The 21,108-nt window shown below is 40.1% G+C and overlaps 1 protein-coding gene across 9 annotated transcripts in view; it reads left to right on the top strand.

Moving 5' to 3' along the window:
- Positions 1 to 21,108, top strand: part of TBCK (TBC1 domain containing kinase) — a 244,548-nt gene that overhangs the window by 115,901 nt on the left and 107,539 nt on the right. For all 9 annotated transcript variants that reach the window (XM_043513301.1, XM_038399499.2, XM_043513304.1 and 6 more), the window contains one exon: positions 14,276 to 14,451. In XM_043513301.1, the coding sequence (XP_043369236.1) occupies positions 14,276 to 14,451 (176 nt within the window). The remainder of the gene's footprint in view (positions 1 to 14,275; positions 14,452 to 21,108) is intronic.

The raw sequence follows: 21,108 nt of genomic DNA, 5'->3' as shown, positions 1-21,108 counted from the left end.
AGCGTGCTTAACTGTGAACCCTTAACATAGGTGTGATGGATTTGGAGTTGCCTGTAATTTATTACTACTGTATCTTGACCAGGTTACTGTTCTTTACTGCATATGCATATATTGAGTTATCTCACTAGCTGACGCAAGGCCTAAAACTGAAGGGGGTGCACTCAGAGAGAGACCGAACAAGGGGCAAAAGTTCAGCTAGCCCTGAATCATGACAATAGGTTATTCCTCCAGAAACTGAGTTCTTCAAATATTAAAAAGTTGTTGTAGTTAAAGCTGCTAACTGTTGTTCAAAAATTGACTTACCATAGATGCACTACTAGTGGTGGTGAGGGCTGAATAAACACCTAGATAGATCTCTCAGCTCTAAAAGAACCCAAATACTAAAAAAAAAAAAAAAAAAGGAAATTCTAAACTGAGGTTACATAAACAATTCTGACATGCACATTTTCACTGTCGGAACCAGAACTAACTGCTAAAGATACTTGCACATCGGAGTTTGGCTCTGCTGGGTGCACATCTTGAGGTGAGAATCTCTCCCTTTTGGTGAGCCATCTATCTTCTAACTTCCCTGTCTCCCGGGATATCCTCTGCTCACCCCGTCCATGATCCATTCAGCTCTAACTGGGGAAGTCTGTCAAAAGCACAGACAGCTATCCAGTGCCCAACTCCCACTGAGTTTGTGGTAGATGAGTGCCTAACTTCCTTTTGTGCCTTTTGAAAATTTCCCCAGTAATAATTAAGATATTCATTGTGAGGTAATTAAAATGCAACCATCTAAGCAGCTAGTGTAGCTCTAGTTAATAACAGTGAAGATTATTAATGTTTTATATTACTAAATGCGTGTATATTGTAGAGAAATGTGCATATGTAAGAATTTTGAAGTTTGTAGAGTATTTAACTTTTAAAGTTAGGGGTTGAAGCATCGTGATGAGTATTTTTACTTTTTTTTTTAAAGGGCTTATTTCAACTTTTTATACTACATTTTTGAAAAATCTTTAGAAATTTCCTCCTTTAGATTCAGGGGCTAAGTAAAGAAGAGGTTAGAACAAGTCTTTTAATAATGGAGCCCTTGTAACACCTTAACTATGCAGGCATCTCCGAAATAATATTCCCAAGCTCAAGATATTTGCCTCTTGTGCAAAACGTTTTGCAAGGTGATTATCACAGAGCTAGTGGGGCTATCCTGCTGTACCAAATGACTGTATACCTGTGACGAAAACAATTTTGGACTCTGTCAAATACATACACATACAGTAGCCATGGTATACTACTACATTTTAGTAGTTTCATATAAAAAATTAGATTGAAAATACCAAAAAGAAAAGGAGTACTTGTGGCACCTTAGAGACTAACAAATTTATTAGACCATAAGCTTTCGTGAGCTACAGCTCACTTCATCGGATGCATTTGGTGGAAAAAACAGAGGAGAGATTTATATACACACACACAGAGAACATGAAACAATGGGTTTATCATACACACTGTAAGGAGAGTGATCACTTACGATAAGCCATCACCAACAGCAGGGGGGGGAAGGAGGAAAACCTTTCATGGTGACAAGCAGGTAGGCTAATTCCAGCAGTTAACAAGAATATCAGAGGAACAGTGGGGGGTGGGGTGGGAGGGAGAAATACCATGGGGAAATAGTTTTACTTTGTGTAATGACTCATCCATTCCCAGTCTCTATTCAAGCCTAAGGTAATTGTATCCAGTTTGCAAATTAATTCCAATTCAGCAGTCTCTCGTTGGAGTCTGTTTTTGAAGCTTTTTTGTTGAAGTATAGCCACTCTTAGGTCTGTGATCGAGTGACCAGAGAGATTGAAGTGTTCTCCAACTGGTTTTTGAATGTTATAATTCTTGACGTCTGATTTGTGTCCATTCATTCTTTTCCGTAGAGACTGTCCAGTTTGGCCAATGTACATGGCAGAGGGGCATTGCTGGCACATGATGGCATATATCACATTGGTAGATGCGCAGGTGAACGAGCCTCTGATAGTGTGGCTGATGTGATTAGGCCCTATGATGGTATCCCCTGAATAGATATGTGGACAGAGTTGGCACCGGGCTTTGTTGCAAGGATAGGTTCCTGGGTTAGTGGTTCTGTTGTGTGGTGTGTGGTTGCTGGTGAGTATTTGCTTCAGATTGGGGGGCTGTCTGTAAGCAAGGACTGGTCTGTCTCCCAAGATCTGAGAGAGCGATGGCTCGTCCTTCAGGATAGGTTGTAGATCCTTGATGATGCGTTGGAGAGGTTTTAGTTGGGGGCTGAAGGTGATGGCTAGTGGCGTTCTGTTGTTTTCTTTGTTGGGCCTGTCCTGTAGTAGGTGACTTCTGGGTACTCTTCTGGCTCTGTCAATCTGTTTCTTCACTTCAGCAGGTGGGTATTCTAGTTGTAGGAATGCATGATAGAGATCTTGTAGGTGTTTGTCTCTGTCTAAGGGGTTGGAGCAAATGCGGTTATATCGTAGCGCTTGGCTGTAGACAATGGATCGAGTGGTATGATCTGGATGAAAGCTAGAGGCATATAGGTAGGAATAGCGGTCAGTAGGTTTCCGATATAGGGTGGTGTTTATGTGACCATCGCTTATTAGCACCGTAGTGTCCAGAAAGTGGATCTCTTGTGTGGACTGGTCCAGGCTGAGGTTGATGGTGGGATGGAAATTGTTGAAATCATGGTGGAATTCCTCAAGAGCTTCTTTTCCATGGGTCCAGATGATGAAGATGTCATCAATGTAGCGCAAGTAGAGTAGGGGCATTAGGGGACGAGAGATGAGGAAGCGTTGTTCTAAGTCAGCCATAAAAATGTTGGCATACTGTGGGGCCATGCGGGTACCCATCGCAGTGCCGCTGATTTGAAGGTATACATTGTCACCAAATGTGAAATAGTTATGGGTTAGGACAAAGTCACAAAGTTCAGCCACCAGGTTAGCCGTGACAGTATCGGGGATACTGTTCCTGACGGCTCGTAGTCCATCTTTGTGTGGAATGTTGGTGTAGAGGGCTTCTACATCCATAGTGGCTAGGATGGTGTTTTTAGGAAGATCACCAATGGACTGTAGTTTCCTCAGGAAATCGGTGGTGTCTCGAAGATAGCTGGGAGTGCTGGTAACGAAGGGCCTGAGGAGGGAGTCTACATAGCCAGACAATCCTGCTGTCAGGGTGCCAATGCCTGAGATGATGGGGCGTCCAGGATTTCCAGGTTTATGGATCTTGGGTAGCAGATAGAATACCCCAGGTCGGGGCTCCAGGGGTGTGTCTGTGCGGATTTGTTCTTGTGCTTTTTCAGGGAGTTTCTTGAGCAAATGCTGTAGTTTCTTTTGGTAACTCTCAGTGGGATCAGAGGGTAATGGCTTGTAGAAAGTGGTGTTGGAGAGCTGCCTAGTAGCCTCTTGTTCATACTCCGACCTATTCATGATGACGACAGCACCTCCTTTGTCAGCCTTTTTGATTATGATGTCAGAGTTGTTTCTGAGGCTGTGGATGGCACTGTGTTCTGCATGGATGAGGTTATGGGGTAAGCGATGCTGCTTTTCCACAATTTCAGCTCGTGCACGTCGGCGGAAGCAGTCTATGTAGAAATCCAGGCTGCTGTTTCGACCTTCAGGAGGAGTCCACCCAGAATCCTTCTTTTTGTAGTGTTGGCAGGAAGGTATCTGTGGGTTAATATGTTGGTCAGAGGTGTGTTGGAAATATTCCTTGAGTCTGAGACGTCGAAAATAGGATTCTAGGTCACCACAGAACTGTATCATGTTCGTGGGGGTGGAGGGGCAAAAGGAGAGGCCCCGAGATAGGACAGATTCTTCCGCTGGGCTAAGAGTATAGTTGGATAGATTAACAATATTGCTGGGTAGGTTACGGGAACCATTGTTGTGGCCCCTTGTGGCATATAGTAGTTTAGATAGTTTAGTGTCCTTTTTCTTTTGTAGAGAATCAAAGTGTGTTTTGTAAATGGCTTGTCTAGTTTTTGTAAAGTCCAGCCACGAGGAAGTTTGTGTGGAAGGTTGGTTCTTTATGAGAGTATCCAGTTTTGAGAGCTCATTCTTAATCTTTCCCTGTTTGCTGTAGAGGATGTTGATCAGGTGGTTCCGCAGTTTCCTTGAGAGTGTGTGGCACAAGCTGTTAGCATAGTCTGTGTGGTATGTAGATTGTAATGGATTTTTTACCTTCAGTCCTTTCGGTATGATGTCCATCTGTTTGCATTTGGAGAGGAAGATGATGTCTGTCTGTATCTGTGCAAGTTTTTTCATGAAGTTGACAGATTTCCACTCTATACGGCTAAATTCAGTGCCTTGCATAATCACAGGTTTCAGAGTAGCAGCCGTGTTAGTCTGTATTCGCAAAAAGAAAAGGAGTACTTGTGGCACCTTAGAGACTAACAAATTTATTAGAGCATAAGCTTTCGTGAGCTACAGCTCACTTCATCAGATGCATTTGGTGGAAAAAACAGAGGAGAGATTTATATACACACACACACAGAGAACATGAAACAATGGGTTTATCATACACACTGTAAGGAGAGTGATCACTTAAGATAAGCCATCACCAACAGCAGGGGGGGGAAGGAGGAAAACCAGTGCACACAAGAGATCCACTTCCTGGACACTACGGTGCTAATAAGCGATGGTCACATAAACACCACCCTATATCGGAAACCTACTGACCGCTATTCCTACCTACATGCCTCTAGCTTTCATCCAGATCATACCACTCGATCCATTGTCTACAGCCAAGCGCTACGATATAACCGCATTTGCTCCAACCCCTCAGACAGAGACAAACACCTACAAGATCTCTATCATGCATTCCTACAACTAGAATACCCACCTGCTGAAGTGAAGAAACAGATTGACAGAGCCAGAAGAGTACCCAGAAGTCACCTACTACAGGACAGGCCCAACAAAGAAAACAACAGAACGCCACTAGCCATCACCTTCAGCCCCCAACTAAAACCTCTCCAACGCATCATCAAGGATCTACAACCTATCCTGAAGGACGAGCCATCGCTCTCTCAGATCTTGGGAGACAGACCAGTCCTTGCTTACAGACAGCCCCCCAATCTGAAGCAAATACTCACCAGCAACCACACACCACACAACAGAACCACTAACCCAGGAACCTATCCTTGCAACAAAGCCCGTTGCCAACTCTGTCCACATATCTATTCAGGGGATACCATCATAGGGCCTAATCACATCAGCCACACAATCAGAGGCTCGTTCACCTGCGCATCTACCAATGTGATATATGCCATCATGTGCCAGCAATGCCCCTCTGCCATGTACATTGGCCAAACTGGACAGTCTCTACGGAAAAGAATGAATGGACACAAATCAGACGTCAAGAATTATAACATTCAAAAACCAGTTGGAGAACACTTCAATCTCTCTGGTCACTCGATCACAGACCTAAGAGTGGCTATACTTCAACAAAAAAGCTTCAAAAACAGACTCCAACGAGAGACTGCGGAATTGGAATTAATTTGCAAACTGGATACAATTACCTTAGGCTTGAATAGAGACTGGGAATGGATGAGTCATTACACAAAGTAAAACTATTTCCCCATGGTATTTCTCCCTCCCACCCCACCCCCCACTGTTCCTCTGATATTCTTGTTAACTGCTGGAATTAGCCTACCTGCTTGTCACCATGAAAGGTTTTCCTCCTTCCCCCCCCCCTGCTGTTGGTGATGGCTTATCGTAAGTGATCACTCTCCTTACAGTGTGTATGATAAACCCATTGTTTCATGTTCTCTGTGTGTGTGTGTGTATATAAATCTCTCCTCTGTTTTTTCCACCAAATGCATCCGATGAAGTGAGCTGTAGCTCACGAAAGCTTATGGTCTAATAAATTTGTTAGTCTCTAAGGTGCCACAAGTACTCCTTTTCTTTTTGCGAATACAGGCTAACACGGCTGCTACTCTGAAACCATTGAAAATACCGTAAGACAACAACAAACAATGCTGCATTCTTTATTTTTCCATTTCAAGAAGAAGAAACAGTCTGGATTGACATTTGTGGAAACATTTCTTGGTCCCACATATTCCCAGTACTTGTTTTGTGTTTGATGGCTTTGTTGAGATGCAAGTGGCAGGGGTGTTTATAAAGCAATTTATGAAGATTAATCACTGATAAATAATGGTATTTGTGAAACAGAAACCATGCATATCTGCCAATAATTCTTTTTTTATTGCTTGCTGGCAGAAATGGGGTGGGGAGCTGGCTTTGGTACAGGAGCAGAGCGATTTGTTAGTGCACACCTGCTCACCAAGGATGTTCTGTAGTGTCAAAGCCTGCAAGATTGATGTAATTTTAGGTGAAGCTGCAACCTCCTTTAATTATTCACATTTTCCACTTGTAGCGACATGATGTTCATGCATGTCTATTTATAGCTTTCACTATGATGGGATTAAAAAACAAAGGAAAAACACTAAAGAAACATCCATTATTTTATTTATATTTATTTCTGCTTTTACTGTGTAGTTATTACTAGCAGAAGAAAATCACATGTATGCTCTTTTCTAAAAGACAGCTCTAGCTAAAAGGTATATTCATTTTAAAGAGGTTGGTAGATGGTAAACGAGGAAAAAGTCATTACATAGCTAGAGCCTTCTTTAAAACAGCTCTTGTTGAAGAGGTTACATCTCTTCTGTTTTAATACTGTCTCTGTATTTTCTTTACAGCAAAAGGAAGAATGTGTGAGTAGATGGGGGGCCCTTAGGGGGCCACGAGCCGATTACTAGCAATATTACCCATAAGGGGGAAGGATTGTAAACCAAAATAGGAAAAGAACAGATTAAAGAATATTTAGATAAGTTAGATGTATTCAAGTCATCAGGGCCTTTTGAAAGTCATCCTATGGTATATAAGGAACTAGCTGAAACAATCAAACATTAGCAGTTATCTTTTGAGAACTCAGGGAGAAGAGGTGAGGAGACTGGATTAGGGCAAACATAGGACCTATCTTTAAAAAGGGGAACAAAGAGGATACTGGGAATTACAGACCGGTGAGCCTAACTTTTGAAACCTGGAAAGATACTGGAACAAATTGTTAAACAATCAGTTTGTAAGCACCTGGAGGATAATAGGGTTGTAAGGAATAGCCAACATAGATTAATCAAGAACAAATCATACAAAACCAACCAATTTCCTTCTTTGATAGTGTTCCAGTATAGTGGATAGGGAGGAACCAGAAGACATGATATAGCATGCTTTTTAGTAAGGCTTTTGTTTCAGTCCCACATGACTCTCTCATAAACTAACCAGGGAAATTTGGTTTAGATGAAATTACTATAAAGTGTGTGCAGAGCTGGTTGAAAGACAGTACTCCAAGTAGTTATCAATGGTTCATTATCAAACTGGGAAGGTGTATTTAGTGGGATCCTTCAGGGGCTCAGTCCTGGTTCCAATATTTCAGTTAATTCCGCATTTCAATTAATGACTTGGATAATGGAGTGGGGAGTATTCTTATAAAATTTGCAGATGACACCAAGCTTGGAGGGGTTGCAAGCATTTTGGAGGACAGGATTAGAATTCAAAACAACCTTGACAAATTGGAGAATTGGTCTGAAATCAACAAAGAAATTCAGTGAAGACAAGTGCAAAGTACTTCATTTAATTTTCCTTCCTAAATGAACAATTAGAAAATGGTGAATAACTGGCTGGGCAATAATACTGCTGAAAAAGATCTGGGGGTATAATAAATCACAAATTGAATACAAGTCAACGTTGTAATGCAGTTGCATAAAAGGCAAACCATTATTTTGGGGTATATTAATAGGACACAGGAGGTAATTCTGGTCAGGCCTCAACTGGAGGAATGTGTCTAGTTCTGGGTTCCACACTTTAGGAAAGATGTGGACAAATTGGAGAGAGGAGAGCAGCAAAATTGATAAAAAGTTTAGAAAACCTGATCTATGAGGAAAGGTTAAAAAACCTGGGCATGTTTAGTCTTGAGAAAAGAAAATTTAGGGGACACCAGAAAACCGTATTCAAATATGTTAAAGGCTGTTATAAAGAGGATGGTAATCAAGTGTTTTTCAGGTGCAACGAAGCTAGGACAAAAAGCAATGGGCTTAACCTGCAACAAGGGAGATTTAGATTAGGTATTTGGAGAAACTTTCTAACTATAAGGGAATTTGAGCTCTCAAATAGGCTTCTAAGGGAGGCTGTGGAATCCCCATCATTGGAGGTTTTTAAGGACCGGTTAGATGAACACCCTGTCAAGGATGATCTAGGTTGACTTGATGCTGCCTCAGCAAAGGAAGCTGGAGTTGGTGACTTCTAAAGGTCCCTTCCAGCCCTGCAAGTCTTACTCTATGAACGTGGAGGATCGGAACGTGAACGAAGGAATTGCTGACACAATGGCAGTAATGAAGGAAAAGTTATAAAAATGTTGGCATGAAAAATTGAATTGAAATAAATAGCGTTTTGCATACTATTCATATAGCCACATGTTGTACTATATTCAATTAAATGTGTACTGATTGCTTCTTTCTTGGTTTATTTCTCCACTGTGCACAAATGAATATATGAACTTGCAGCTATATGTGATGTACTTATTTGGAAAAATATTTCAAGAAGAAAAAAAGCAAAGTATCTTTATATGAACGTGATTTCTACCTAATCTCAACATTTTCCTAGCTACTAAAACGGTTATATCTAACTGGTAAGATTATAGTAGTTTTAGCAAACCTCTAGTAGTTCAGCAGTCAGTTGGGCTAGGAAAAAAAAATGAACACAAACTTATCTGCTAGTAACCCACCCTAAAATAACATTGTGATAGATAAAGAATAAATGATCGTCTGTTTCAGTTACAATTATGACAGATATGTTTTCAATGGTGTACTTTTTAGACCAATATTTTCACACGTAACTTGATTCATAATGCCTGAGTTGCAATCTCCATTCTCAATATAGCAGCTGGCAGCAAAACAAATCCGAGGTTGAGGATTTTGGTGTGCTCATCGCGGCGCTGCATCCTAATTTTTGAGCTCAATTATTTTCTTCCTCAGAGAGCGAGCGAGCGAGAAGCAGTTCTAAACTCCTTTACTTCTTTTAATTCAGTAATCGGGTTGAACCGTGCACTAGATAGTGGGGGGGGGAAGGAAGCCCCAAAATGCGGAGCATCACTGATTGGTTCGGCCTGCAAGGATTTGGACTGATCTGGGAAGTCTTCCAGCCAGCTGGATTTTCCTGGGCCTTCTTCCCAATTATGCACTAAGAGATCCGTGTAGGATCCATGACACAGTTGAGATGACCAATACCAGTGGTATAGCAGCCCCTACTTGTCTTCGGCTAAAGACCTGATGTCTGGCTGGCATGATCTTCGTGATAGGCATGATGAGCTTTGAACCCATGCACACACCCCATGTGCGCCTCTGTGCGCCTCTAAGTTAGGGGGAAGTAGAATGTCCTGATGGCTAGTAGCTGAAGTAAGCCTCATCTAATATTTAGAATTTACAGATTTCCACACACAAGAACAGACAGTCTGGATTTTTTTTTCCTCCATTCCTTTCCAAGAAGTAGGGCAGTTTCTGAGACCCACTTGTGGAGCCTGCTGACTCCCAAAAGTCAGTGAGAATATTTAAATATGAAGATTTAGCCTACTTCTATTAACTCTTTTCTAACACCCACCAGTTAAATCCAAAGGGACCCCCTCCCCGAGAAACTACTCTCAGTCCATTGGGCTGTCACTTCCCAAGGGTCTGTACCCAGAAACATCCAGATATAAATTTTTTTTGCCGCAGCCGGCCTTTGAACTATGTTCATTTCTAGACAGTTTATAATTCGCTTGGGGGCACAATCCTATGGATGATTCTTTTGTTTCTGGGCTAAACTAATCTCCTATTCACATTTTTTAAAAAAAGCAATTCCTCTTCTCCCGATGCTGTAGACAGAAAGACTGATTGCTCCTTAAGGGGAAAAAAATATTACTCTTCCCTCACAACAATCCAGAACTAAGCATTCTGTATGCAGCTAAGAATCTGAATATATCTTTAGGCTCAGATACCTTCCTCACCTACCAGCCTGAGTGAGAGATTTAAAAAATGAACAAAAAAAAGGAGCAAGTCTGGTGACAGCTTTCATCCATGATGCATGAGACTTGTGTCATCATGCCAGTCCATGAGAGAGGAAGAGCAAATGACCATTAACAAAGCAGTGGAGACAGACAACTACACAAAATGTTCACAAATGCAGAAAGTAAGCTTAAAAAAAGAGGACATTGTTTTTCTCTGGCCTTTCAGTTACAGTCCTCAAGTATTAGTAGCAATAATAAGTAAAGAAATATCAGACAGAAATGTGATTTTTGTTTTAAATTGATTGTGTCCCTTTCATCATGCTACCTTAGTATTTTTGTATGGCATATATAGGTAGCTTGTAATCTTTTATCTCTGTGTTGTCATCTCTATGGAAAGGTCACAAGATCAAGCTGTCTGACCTGTTCAACTCGTTTGCTTGCAGCATAGTGGTGTCCTTGGCCAAATGTTAGGTGTCTGTGGGTGTGTGGGGGGAGGGTGGCAGGACAGTAGTAGAATGCTTGTGAGAGAGAGGTCAAACCACAATCTTAACTTTAGCTTTTCTCCAAAATAAGTAGATGCAATTTATCTTGTCCACATTTCTTCTTGACATGTGTCCTCATCCCAAAGGAAAAGGTTTCTGAGATGGATTAAATTGTGCACAAAGACCTATTCAGTATAATTCTTCACCAAATAAATACCATTTATGACAGGATTTGCTTGAGTAATCGTTTGTTCAGCACGCTTTTTCTGTGAACAGTTAAAACCAAAAAACAAAAAAATCTTCCATATGCAGTTGACCCAGGCATGTTCCCTTAAGTTGGTGCTTTGTGTTTTTTGACATCCACTCAAAATGCAGACAGTTGGAGATTTACAAAGGTTGCTGTATTGTACTGAATCTCAGATATTCCTTAAAGTTCATGTTGCATTACTGATGCTAGTTATTTTTCACAAGCTTTTAAGACTTCAGTTTGTGAATAGAATATATGGCTTATTGGATGGAGTTATATTAATAACAGTGTTTTGAGTTAGAGCAGCAATGCATGTCATCCATGCCTTCCAGACTTTATCAACCTAGAGAGATTGATTGGTTTTGTTAGAAAATATAGCAGCTAATTTGCCTGTGTTTACTTAAAAGATTAGTTTATCCAGCTCATCAAACCTTCAGGAAATAAATGTATTAACTAGGTATATTTAATGGTACACAGTAGCCTTTAGCAACTTTCCAGCTTAAAGAGGAGCTGCTAGGGGAGAGAGCTTGAGGTTATATTTTAATTTTGCTCCAAAAATATGACGACAAATGTTTTGATTTGTGAAAGAAAATTCTTACATCCTGATACAGAAGAAAAGCCATCCATCTCCTTTATGACAGAATGCCCTAAATGTGCTCTCCTCTTTCTGTGATAATATTCGTTAGACATATTCATAAAAACTAGCCGTGTCCATATTACCCATTCGTCACACTGAGGCATCCTTCTCACTTCAGATTGATTGTGTTTACAGTGGAAGGAGGCAGTAGTTATGCCTTGAGAGGAAAATTCAGTATATAAGGTTCAAAAGGGGAACAAAATAGTAAAACAAGGTTCAGGAAATTAGGTAAAATATGTTTGTGGGCTTAGTATTTTTGTAATGTGTATCAAAATGCCTATTATGTGTGTTAGATCATTTATATTTGGAAGCGGGAATGACATATAATGTTAGCAGCACACAAAAAGGTCTCTCTCTTTTAATGACCAAATTATTTTCATAAATGTAAAACTCTAAATTTAGGAGACAAAGTTTTTAATAAAAGGAGTACTTGTGGCACCTTAGACTAACAAACTTATTTGAGCATAAGCTTTCATGAGCTACAGCTCACTTCATCGGATGCATTTAAAGGTCAGTCAGTTTTTTGGTTTTTTTTGTTTTTTGTTTTTTTTTTTGCTAGAAGGTTGCTGGTTTATTGTTAAATAAATAAATAAATAAATAGAATGTAGGGAGGAGAGGGCCATTGCTCAGGGCTAAGATTTCCAAAAGTGACTAGTGATTTTTTGAGTGCCTCAATTTTTAGATGCCCATCTTTTTAGACTTCTTGTAGGGGCTCAGTTTTCAGAGAGTGGGTATTTAGCAGGCTCCCTTAAGATGTCTCCAGATGTACACCAAATATGTAGGCAACCAAAATCACTTGTCACTTTTGAAAATCTCAGCCCAAATGTCAGATATTTTCATGCCGGTTTAAAATTCCTCTCCTTCCTTGACTTTTTTGTTTTAACAACTTTGGGGTATATGTAGACTCTCTTATGTCCTCCCACAATTCTCTCTGTTTTACTTGGGCACTGTTGGAGGTGGAGGTGCTCACATGCCTTTTTAAACTTGCTAAGGCATGCTACTTTTATCTCCCTTCACACACAAGTATTGCTGAAGTTTTCCTAACAGTCACGTAAAATATGCCAAGAATCCCAGGTGCGGGGGATATAATTCATGATAGAATCAGGCTGGAACTGTCTCCCTATGGAAAAATAAGTTGTAAACATGTCAGAGAATTTAGTTGAAGTTCTCATCTCCATACAAATAAACTGAGCCTTTCAAAATGTGAGCAAAATCTGTGTAATATCAATGACTTGGAACCTATATTCTGAGCCATGGAATTGGTGAAGTTTTGCAAACTTTGCTTAAATCAGAAAGCCTGCATTAGTTTTGTCACTTTCTCAGATTTTCCTGGAAGATATTAGTAAACAGAAACTTTTTACCAAGTCAGCTGTAAAATGAAAAATTAGTAATTAAATTTACTAGTAATACATTATATAAAAGAGCACATTTTGTTGTCAAAGAACTTGACATACAATACCCATGAGAAGAATGATCCTGCATGAATACCCTAGAGTTGGAAGAATGGAGGCTGTGATTTTATCCATGGTCACAGCAGGATGCTTGTTAGAGCTGGCATTAGAACCCAGGAATTCTTAGCTCCCAGCCTGTACTCATTAAGCCCCTCAGTCAAGAAAGCATTTTAGCACAGTGACTTAAGCGTGTGCTTAAAAGTTAAGTACTTTTCCTGAATAAGGATGGCTTCCTGAATAGACCAAGTCTTTCTCCTTAAACATAAAAAAAAAATTGGAGTAAGTAGTCCTGTCTAACTAAAATATTCTACCTTATGTTCCAGTCTAAACTTGGTAGTGTCGTAATGAATTGCTGTCCATCCCAGAGATATCTAGAACTGATACATCCAGTGTCGGTTCTACTTATGTCACGTCTTGTGCACTGTTATAAGATGAAGGTTATGGTAATTCTACACACTTGTTAATTTGTCCCATTTATGAGACTGAAGGTCTGGTGAAACAAATCAACTGGTCCTTTTGCTGTGCTCAAGAAACCATATACTCTTTGGTCAGAACTGCAACACCCTTGCTTTCAAAACATACATAGCCCTGATGTTATCACTTCTGAAATTATGTTTGTCATAGGATCACTTTTGGTTACACATTTCTTCATTCTGCTTTGATAATTTGCAACTGATGATAGCTTATTTTATATTTTAAAACATTCCCAAGTTGTCATGTTGTCATGTACTTCAACCAGCATGCTGTCCTGTGAGTTGCAGCCATTTTTGAATTGAATTCAAAGTAAGACTAAGACAAATCCATGTTGTGTGCCATCAAGCACGAAATAATGTTGAGATTTCCCGTTTTCCAGTAGACAGATAGCATATAATTTTGTCAAAAATAGCAGGCAACACAAAGTTCAAATTCAGTAACTTTGTTTCACTGGACTCTTTCAATCTGGGAAGTAATAGCTTTTAGCAATTGTAACAATGACAAAGAGGGCATTGATTTTTGGAGCAGCTGAAAGTTCATGCATCATGTAAATAAATGTTACTTGACTTGCTTTCCATTGTACATCTACATTTATGAGCATTTTGGTTTACATTATGCCAACAAATTTTACTGAAGTATCTTTACTATATAAGTAATTCTATTAATCTACTAAAATATCCCTATAGCTTAAGTTGGTTATGGTACTTTTTCACTTCCTGTCTTAAACAGTTATATAAATGTAACTTTGCTGCCACTGTACATTCCCGAGGTGGCGGCATTTCAGTGGTGGATAAAATTAATCCCTATATAATTTGTCTGTAAAGTCTCTTGGATGTCTTTTGAATAAAAATTAACTAAATAGTTAATAAAAATTGAAGATATTTTTTCAGCAGTTGTTTCACTGGTCAAACTTTCTGATTTTACTAACTTTCACATCTGGGTTTTTGCTTGTTTTTCAATCCTTGGTCAGAAATTGACATTGAACGTTGTGTCCGTGAATCGGTCAACCTTTTTTGCTGGACCCCTAAGAGTGCAACATACAGGCAACATGCACAGCCTCCAAAGCAAGCCAGTGAGGGCAATGGCTCAAGAGGTTCAATGTCCTGCTTCACAACAGATTATCAGGATGCACCTAAAAGTGACCTGGTGAGTGTTTTAGGATTATGTTTTCCTGCCTCCTTGAGAGAAAGGTGTAGTGTTAAGGGTAACGCTACAAAAATAAACTTTATTAAGAAAATCACACCTCTGTTGTTCTTATTATTCTTATTATCTGTTATATTGTAATTCAGGTTTGGCTTCTTTTAGTACAATACTGTATTATTATTCATTAATAAACATGTATATTGTTAGCTCCTAAAGACCTCAAATATGTTGGGGCCTCATTGTGCTAGTCATTGTGTATACACATAATAAGTGACAATCCCTGCCCCTAATAATTTGCAGTCTAAAATACAGAATCTTTAAATGTAATATTTTAAAATGCCTTAGATCTTCCTAAAATAGGTTTTCTGGAAAAGTGTGTTATGAAGGTCTTATGTTCATCATGCAAGATTGGCAGTATTACAACTTGTGAGTTAAACTAGAAATGAGTTGCACCGATTATCCTAACCAACTGACAAGAATGCTTTTATACCATACTATGGGGGTGGAAGGAGTGTGTGTGTGTAATACACTGTTTGTATATTAATTGATTTCTTTCTACACTTTATATTGCATTTAGTGCCCATAAAAGTGAGGGATTACTGACGATGGTTTGATCTAACCATAGTGCAGAAAAGGGGTGTGTTAAAATTCTCCACTTCGCTTTGCTTGTGCACTTCAATCCTTACTTGAAACATCCTTAATCCTTTGTTGTTGGATTTCCTCAAGCAGAGACTAATTGTTCTGAATGGTTTTGTGATGTGACCAGATGAGACTACACCAATCTCCTTTCCCTGATGACTCAAGAAAGATTTTAATGCTCCATAGATGAAAAGTATTGCTTACCCTGACATCTCTATAATCGTGGTTTTCATGACTGATACTATTACAGTCCCAATAACATTTATGGTTACAAAACCCAACATTTTTCCCTTCAAAGAGTACTCATGACTTTTACAGTGGTGAGTGTAAAGTGTGTACTTCTAAGAGAGAGAGAGGTGGTTTACTTGATTGAAATATTTTATTGTTGGAGTATGTGCCTCAATAATAAAAATGGAAAGGGGACGACATTGGTGTGTGTACTGGATCCAATTGGGTATCACCCTTATTTTCCTCTGTTATGTGATTTTTTTTTTCCCACCCCAATCGTGGCTTTTAGTTTCAAAGTCCTCACGTACCTGCTGTGTATACGTCTATGAACTTCCTGTCCTACATAATGAATAAGACCTTGTGACCTTCCCTACAAGGTAACCAAGTGTCATTCTAGCAAATATGGTAATGCAGAAGTTGCACAAATTCATTTCAAGCAGAGCTAGGAGTAGAGCCTGAGGTCTCCAATACAGAAGACTTAAGTCTCTTCCACTCAGCCTGCTGTTCTGCCAAATCTTTGGGGCTGGGAGTCCTGTATGCAACTGCTGCTCCAAACACCTGGAACTGTTGAAGGTTGAGGGGTGTGTTTTGTTTTGAGGAACATTTATTGCAGTGAATGAAAAGAGCTCCTTGTAGGAGGCAGTGCCTTCCTCCCCACCTCGTACATGTTGAACCTTCTGATTTTCGCTCGGGTTTTGATATCCGTGTGATCTTTTAATTTTTGTTTCAGTACCATTTTGATCCTAAAGCTGCTGTAAGGAATGTGCCAGTAAAATTATTTTATCTTGTGCCAGGACATCCTCCTACCCCATCTCCACTCTTTCGGCTCTGTATAGCATTTTATTTCATAACAGAGTATTATCAAGGGCCTGGCTGCAGGACTATGAGCAAGCTCTTGTACTGAAGAATAGTGAAGGGAGTAAAGTTTCCTTGGGAGGGTCAGGAAACTTTGCACTAATGCAAGACAGGCTGTGGTCACTTCAGATTTGCTTTTTCCATCTGGCATGTCATGTTACAGTTGCTGTTCAAATCTTGTAAGTGAGCAGATCTTGGGTAATAGTGTGTGAATGAGTCCCTATGTTTTCTGATATTTTTTCACAAAGAATAGATTTGTACTCTGTAGCTATTTTGTTTGGCAAAAATAATTTCCAGATGTCCCTTTGTAGCTTCTCTTACTCTAGCCTGATAGTTATTTCATTGTCAAATATGCCACCTTAGATTAAGGACATTTGGCTATTTTAAACTTTCCTTCTTCAGCAAATGCTCAAATCTCCTGTAGAGTTTTGCAAAAGATTTTAAAATAATTTGTATCTGTATCACATCTTGAATCAGAATTTTTGCAGAGCTGGCATTGCAGTTGCAAAAAAAATGCTTACACAAAGTGCATTATTATTCACATGATTCATTGTCTACAGCCAAGCTCTGCGATATAACTGAATGCTCCAACCTCTCAAACAGAGACAAAGACCTACAAGATCTCTATCAAGCATTCTTACAACTACAATACTCACCTGCTGATGTGAAGAAACAGATTGACAGAGCCAGAAGCATACCCAGAAGTCACCTACTACAGGACAGGCCCAACAAAGAAAATAACAGAATGCCACTAGCCATCACCTTCAGCCCCCAACTAAAACCTCTCCAACGCATCATCAAGGATCTCCAACCTATCCTGAAGGATGACCCATCACTCTCACAGATCTTGGGAGACAGGCCAGTCCTTGCTTACAGACAGCCCCGCAACCTGAAGCAAATACTCACCAGCAACCACACAACAGAACCACCAACCGAGGAACCTATCCTTGCAACAAAGCCCATTGCCAACTGTGTCCCCATATCTATTCAGGGGACACCATCATAGGGCCTAATCACATCAGCCACACTATCAAAGGCTTGTTTACCTGCACATCTACCAATGTGATATATGCCATCATGTGCTAGCAATGCCCCTCTGCCATGTACATTGGTCAAACTGGACAGTCTCTACATGAAAGAATAAATAGACACAAATCAGACGTCAAGAATTATAACATTCAAAAACCAGTTGGAGAACACTTCAATCTCTCTGGTCACTTGATTACAGACTTAAAAGTGGCTATCCTTCAACAAAAAAAACTTCAAAACCAGACTCCAACGAGAGACTGCTGAATTGGAATTAATTTGCAAACTGGATACAATTTAACTTAGGCTTGAATAAAGACTGGGAGTGGATGGGTCATTACACAAAGTAAAACTATTTCCCCATGTTATTTCCCCCCCCCCCCCCCGGTTCCTCAGACATTCTTGTCAACTGCTGGTAATGGCCCACCTTGATTATCACTACAAAAGGTTTTCTCCCTCTCCCCGCTCTCCTGCTGGTAATAGCTCATCTTAAGTGATCACTCTCCTTACAATGTGTATGGTAACACCCATTGTTTCATGTTCTCTATGTATATAAATCTCCCCACTGTATTTTCCATTGAATGCATCCGATGAAGTGAGCTGTAGCTCCAAAACCTTATGCTCAAATAAATTTGTTAGTCTCTAAGGTTCCACAAGTACTCCTTTTCTTTTTGTGAATACAGACTAACACGGCTGCTACTGTGAAACTTGTCATTATTCAGTGAGTTATGTTAGGCCATTAGAGTTGCTTCCATCTGTTCTTTCTTAATCATTCAGAAATCAAGGCAACGAAGTGTGTGGCTTAAATGTACCTTAGTATCACAAATAGGTTTTTCAACCTCCTTATCCTCTGACAAGCACAAATATTTCAATATTTTTGTTTTACATTGTAATACAAAAATGAAGGATGGAACTTCTATAATCTCTTTACAAAAGTGAAAAGCAAAATATAAAACTAAAGAGGAGCGACAGATTGGCTTAGTTCTTGTGGACTATAATCTTTCACAATAAAATCTTAACAGAAGCTCCAGCTGCTTATTTCTCGTTATAGTTATTAAGGCTACATTTGGGATTAGGGTTCAAATACCAGTAGATTTACAGTTTCTTCAAACTGTTTTTTCCCTAGGCCTTGCAGCACTACTTTAAAAGTCCACATTTCTGCATTTTGTTCAGTCCTCTGTTCTGAGATGGAAGAGTGCTGAGCATATCATAGTCGTGGGACCTGCTTCTTTAAGTTGAAGAATTCATTCCCTGCTCAGGTCATGAAGTATTTGGCTGTGGAGTCACATCAGTGTGTTTTGGGCACTTGCCTGTAATATATATGAGCTCCTAAGTATGGTATCTCTTTATTTCAGAAATATCAAGGTGGCCATGTTAGTGGTCCTCACTTGAGCTACAACGGTTTTAAAGACGGGGTCTTTATCCATTTAACTTCAATATTTTATTTTCCATTAAGGTAAAATAGTGCTGAGAAACATGAAAAAATTAACTACCTGGAGCAGTTATTTCACGTTATAAGACTTCTACCTTTTACTCAAACCCAAACTCCAAGAAGGAACACAATGGCGTACTTTGGACATTGGCCAGACACTGGAGATGTACTGTACTTCAGCAGAACTGAACAATTTAGAAAAACTGCTGACTTATTGATAAACTTCCAGCTGAAACAGAAGAAAGAATTCACTAGGTTCTATTTCCAAATGGATATGTAACTGTCAGGGAGATGTACAAGGCTAAGGGACCTTCTGACACAGCATGTACTCTTCCAGATCAGTTATGATATCCTGGACTGAATAGTCTCGAAGACCTTCAAGGCCCAACATTCTTAAAACACTACATACTCAATGTCCAGGTCTCGGTAATTTGCAGTAATGTGCAAATAACCTGTGTCCCCCTTCCCTATTCTGCTAGACACAGTCTCTTTTTTGCTCTCTGTTCATTAACCACAACTGGTTGCTTCCCAAGAACAAAGGATGTAGAGACTTGCATCTCCAAAGAAAATGTTATCCTAACAGTCCTTTTCTCTTTTCTGAGATGGCAATGATCTGACCCCTTTTATTTTTTAGAAGGTTTTGTTTTGAATTTTTTCACCTCAAATGTCTGCTGTTCACTGGCAGAGCTATATTCTCATGCAAGGCTTTTGTCCAGTATGTTTATCCATAGTGTACATAGTTACGATCATTTCAGTAATTTTCACATCAATGTAATTGTTATAATAAAAATGTTCCTGTCGCACATTTGTTTCCAATCTGACAAGTTGCAGCCACTCTCCCCTTTCCTTATGGTTAGATGGGGGTGGGGGAGTGTCTTGAACCATATGGGAGAGTGTATTGACATTTTTTTGGCCTGTCTTAGGAAAGGAGACTGAAAGAGATTGGCTTGTTTAGTCTAGCAAAAAGAAGTCTGCAAGGAGATATGATTGTTCTCTGTTAATACATTAGGGAGGGTAAATACCAGGAAGGATGAAGAACAAATGGATATAAACTGGCCATGAACAATTTTCTAGTCTTCAGAGGGGTGAAGTTCTTGAACCGTCTCCCAGTAGGTGTTGTGGGGGCAAAATACGTAATTTAGTTTTGAGAGAGAGCGGGACAAATGTATGAGTTTGCTTGTATGACGAGATTGCCTGTGATGATAGAGGGCAGAGCTCAGCAACCCTGCAAGCTCACTTCTGGTTTGTCTGATGGTCCTAAAAGCTCATGCTTTAGAACATCAGCTGGCCACCTGCAGGAGTCAGGAAGGGATTTCCTGCTCCATTTAATTCTGTTTATCTCCTCCTTCTGAAGCATTAGGGATGGCTATGGTTGGAGATGAGATAGAGTCTGAGAGGGGCTCTGAGGTGAGCATTCTTTATCAGGCTCTTGTCTGGCTGGTTCTTGCTCACATGCTCAGGATCTAATAGATCGCTCTATGGGAGTTGGGAAGGAATTGGCAATGAGCTTGTTTTTCACCTTTCCCTCCAGTGTATGTACGGGTATATGTTACTTGCCAGGATGATCTGGGTATATCTCACTTAATCACTGGTGTTGAAAGCCAACAACTCACCCTTTTGAACCTCTGACTTCAATATCAGCATTCTGTCCCTCCAACCAACCCTGTTTTCTGGTCACCATTACATTTCCAAGGCGAGTGTCAGGGATGGCAACATCCTCCATGCATGTTCCACAATGACGAAGTGGTGCTGAGAACTCCACAATCATTTCTTCCCAAAGTTCACTCTTTTTTCTATGCCTCTCAGGAGATTATTCTTCCCTCGTTCTGTCCCAGGCCACAGCATCCGGCTGAGAAGCCGTGACACAACTTGGGCATCAGAGGAGCACTAAAGAATTGCAGTAAACTTACAGAATCCACAAGAAGGGCAGACACACAGTCTCCTTTATCCAAAGTGTCAAGGACACGGACCTTTCAAGCTATCCATTGCTATGTGGCTCAGACTATGCATCATGGGCGCCTATAAGGGTATCAAGCATCCCTGTTCCAGAAGAAACCAAAGCACATTCCATGAGATCTATAGAAACCTCATGTGATGAACAAGCAAGTGCTTCCATGACTGAGATATGCAGAGCGCCACATGGGCATCAACTAACATGTTTATCAGACACTATAAAGTGGAGTTCCAGTCATTTGCAGAGGCCTTCTTTGGCAGGAAGGTGCTACAGGTGGTGGCCCAGTATTGCCTTTTGACTAACATTAGTGGGTGGGATTCCTTTTCTAGCTCATTCTATTTACGTTTTCCTTATCCCTCCCTACTTCTGTTTCACTGCTTACTACTTCCCAGACATAACAGAGTTGTGGCAGACGCTGGGCTGCAGAATGGAAAATTTCTTAGCAGATAATTTCCTTTCTGCTAGTAGCATCTCCCACAATTCTACCCAGCCTGCATGGCTCTTAAGCCAAGGGGTCAGCTTTGCA

This window comes from Dermochelys coriacea, chromosome 4, assembly GCF_009764565.3.
Source record: "Dermochelys coriacea isolate rDerCor1 chromosome 4, rDerCor1.pri.v4, whole genome shotgun sequence".
Lineage (NCBI taxonomy): Eukaryota > Metazoa > Chordata > Testudines > Dermochelyidae > Dermochelys > Dermochelys coriacea.
The sequence above is the reverse complement of the archived record's forward strand: the minus strand, read 5'-3'. Positions and strand labels throughout refer to the sequence as shown.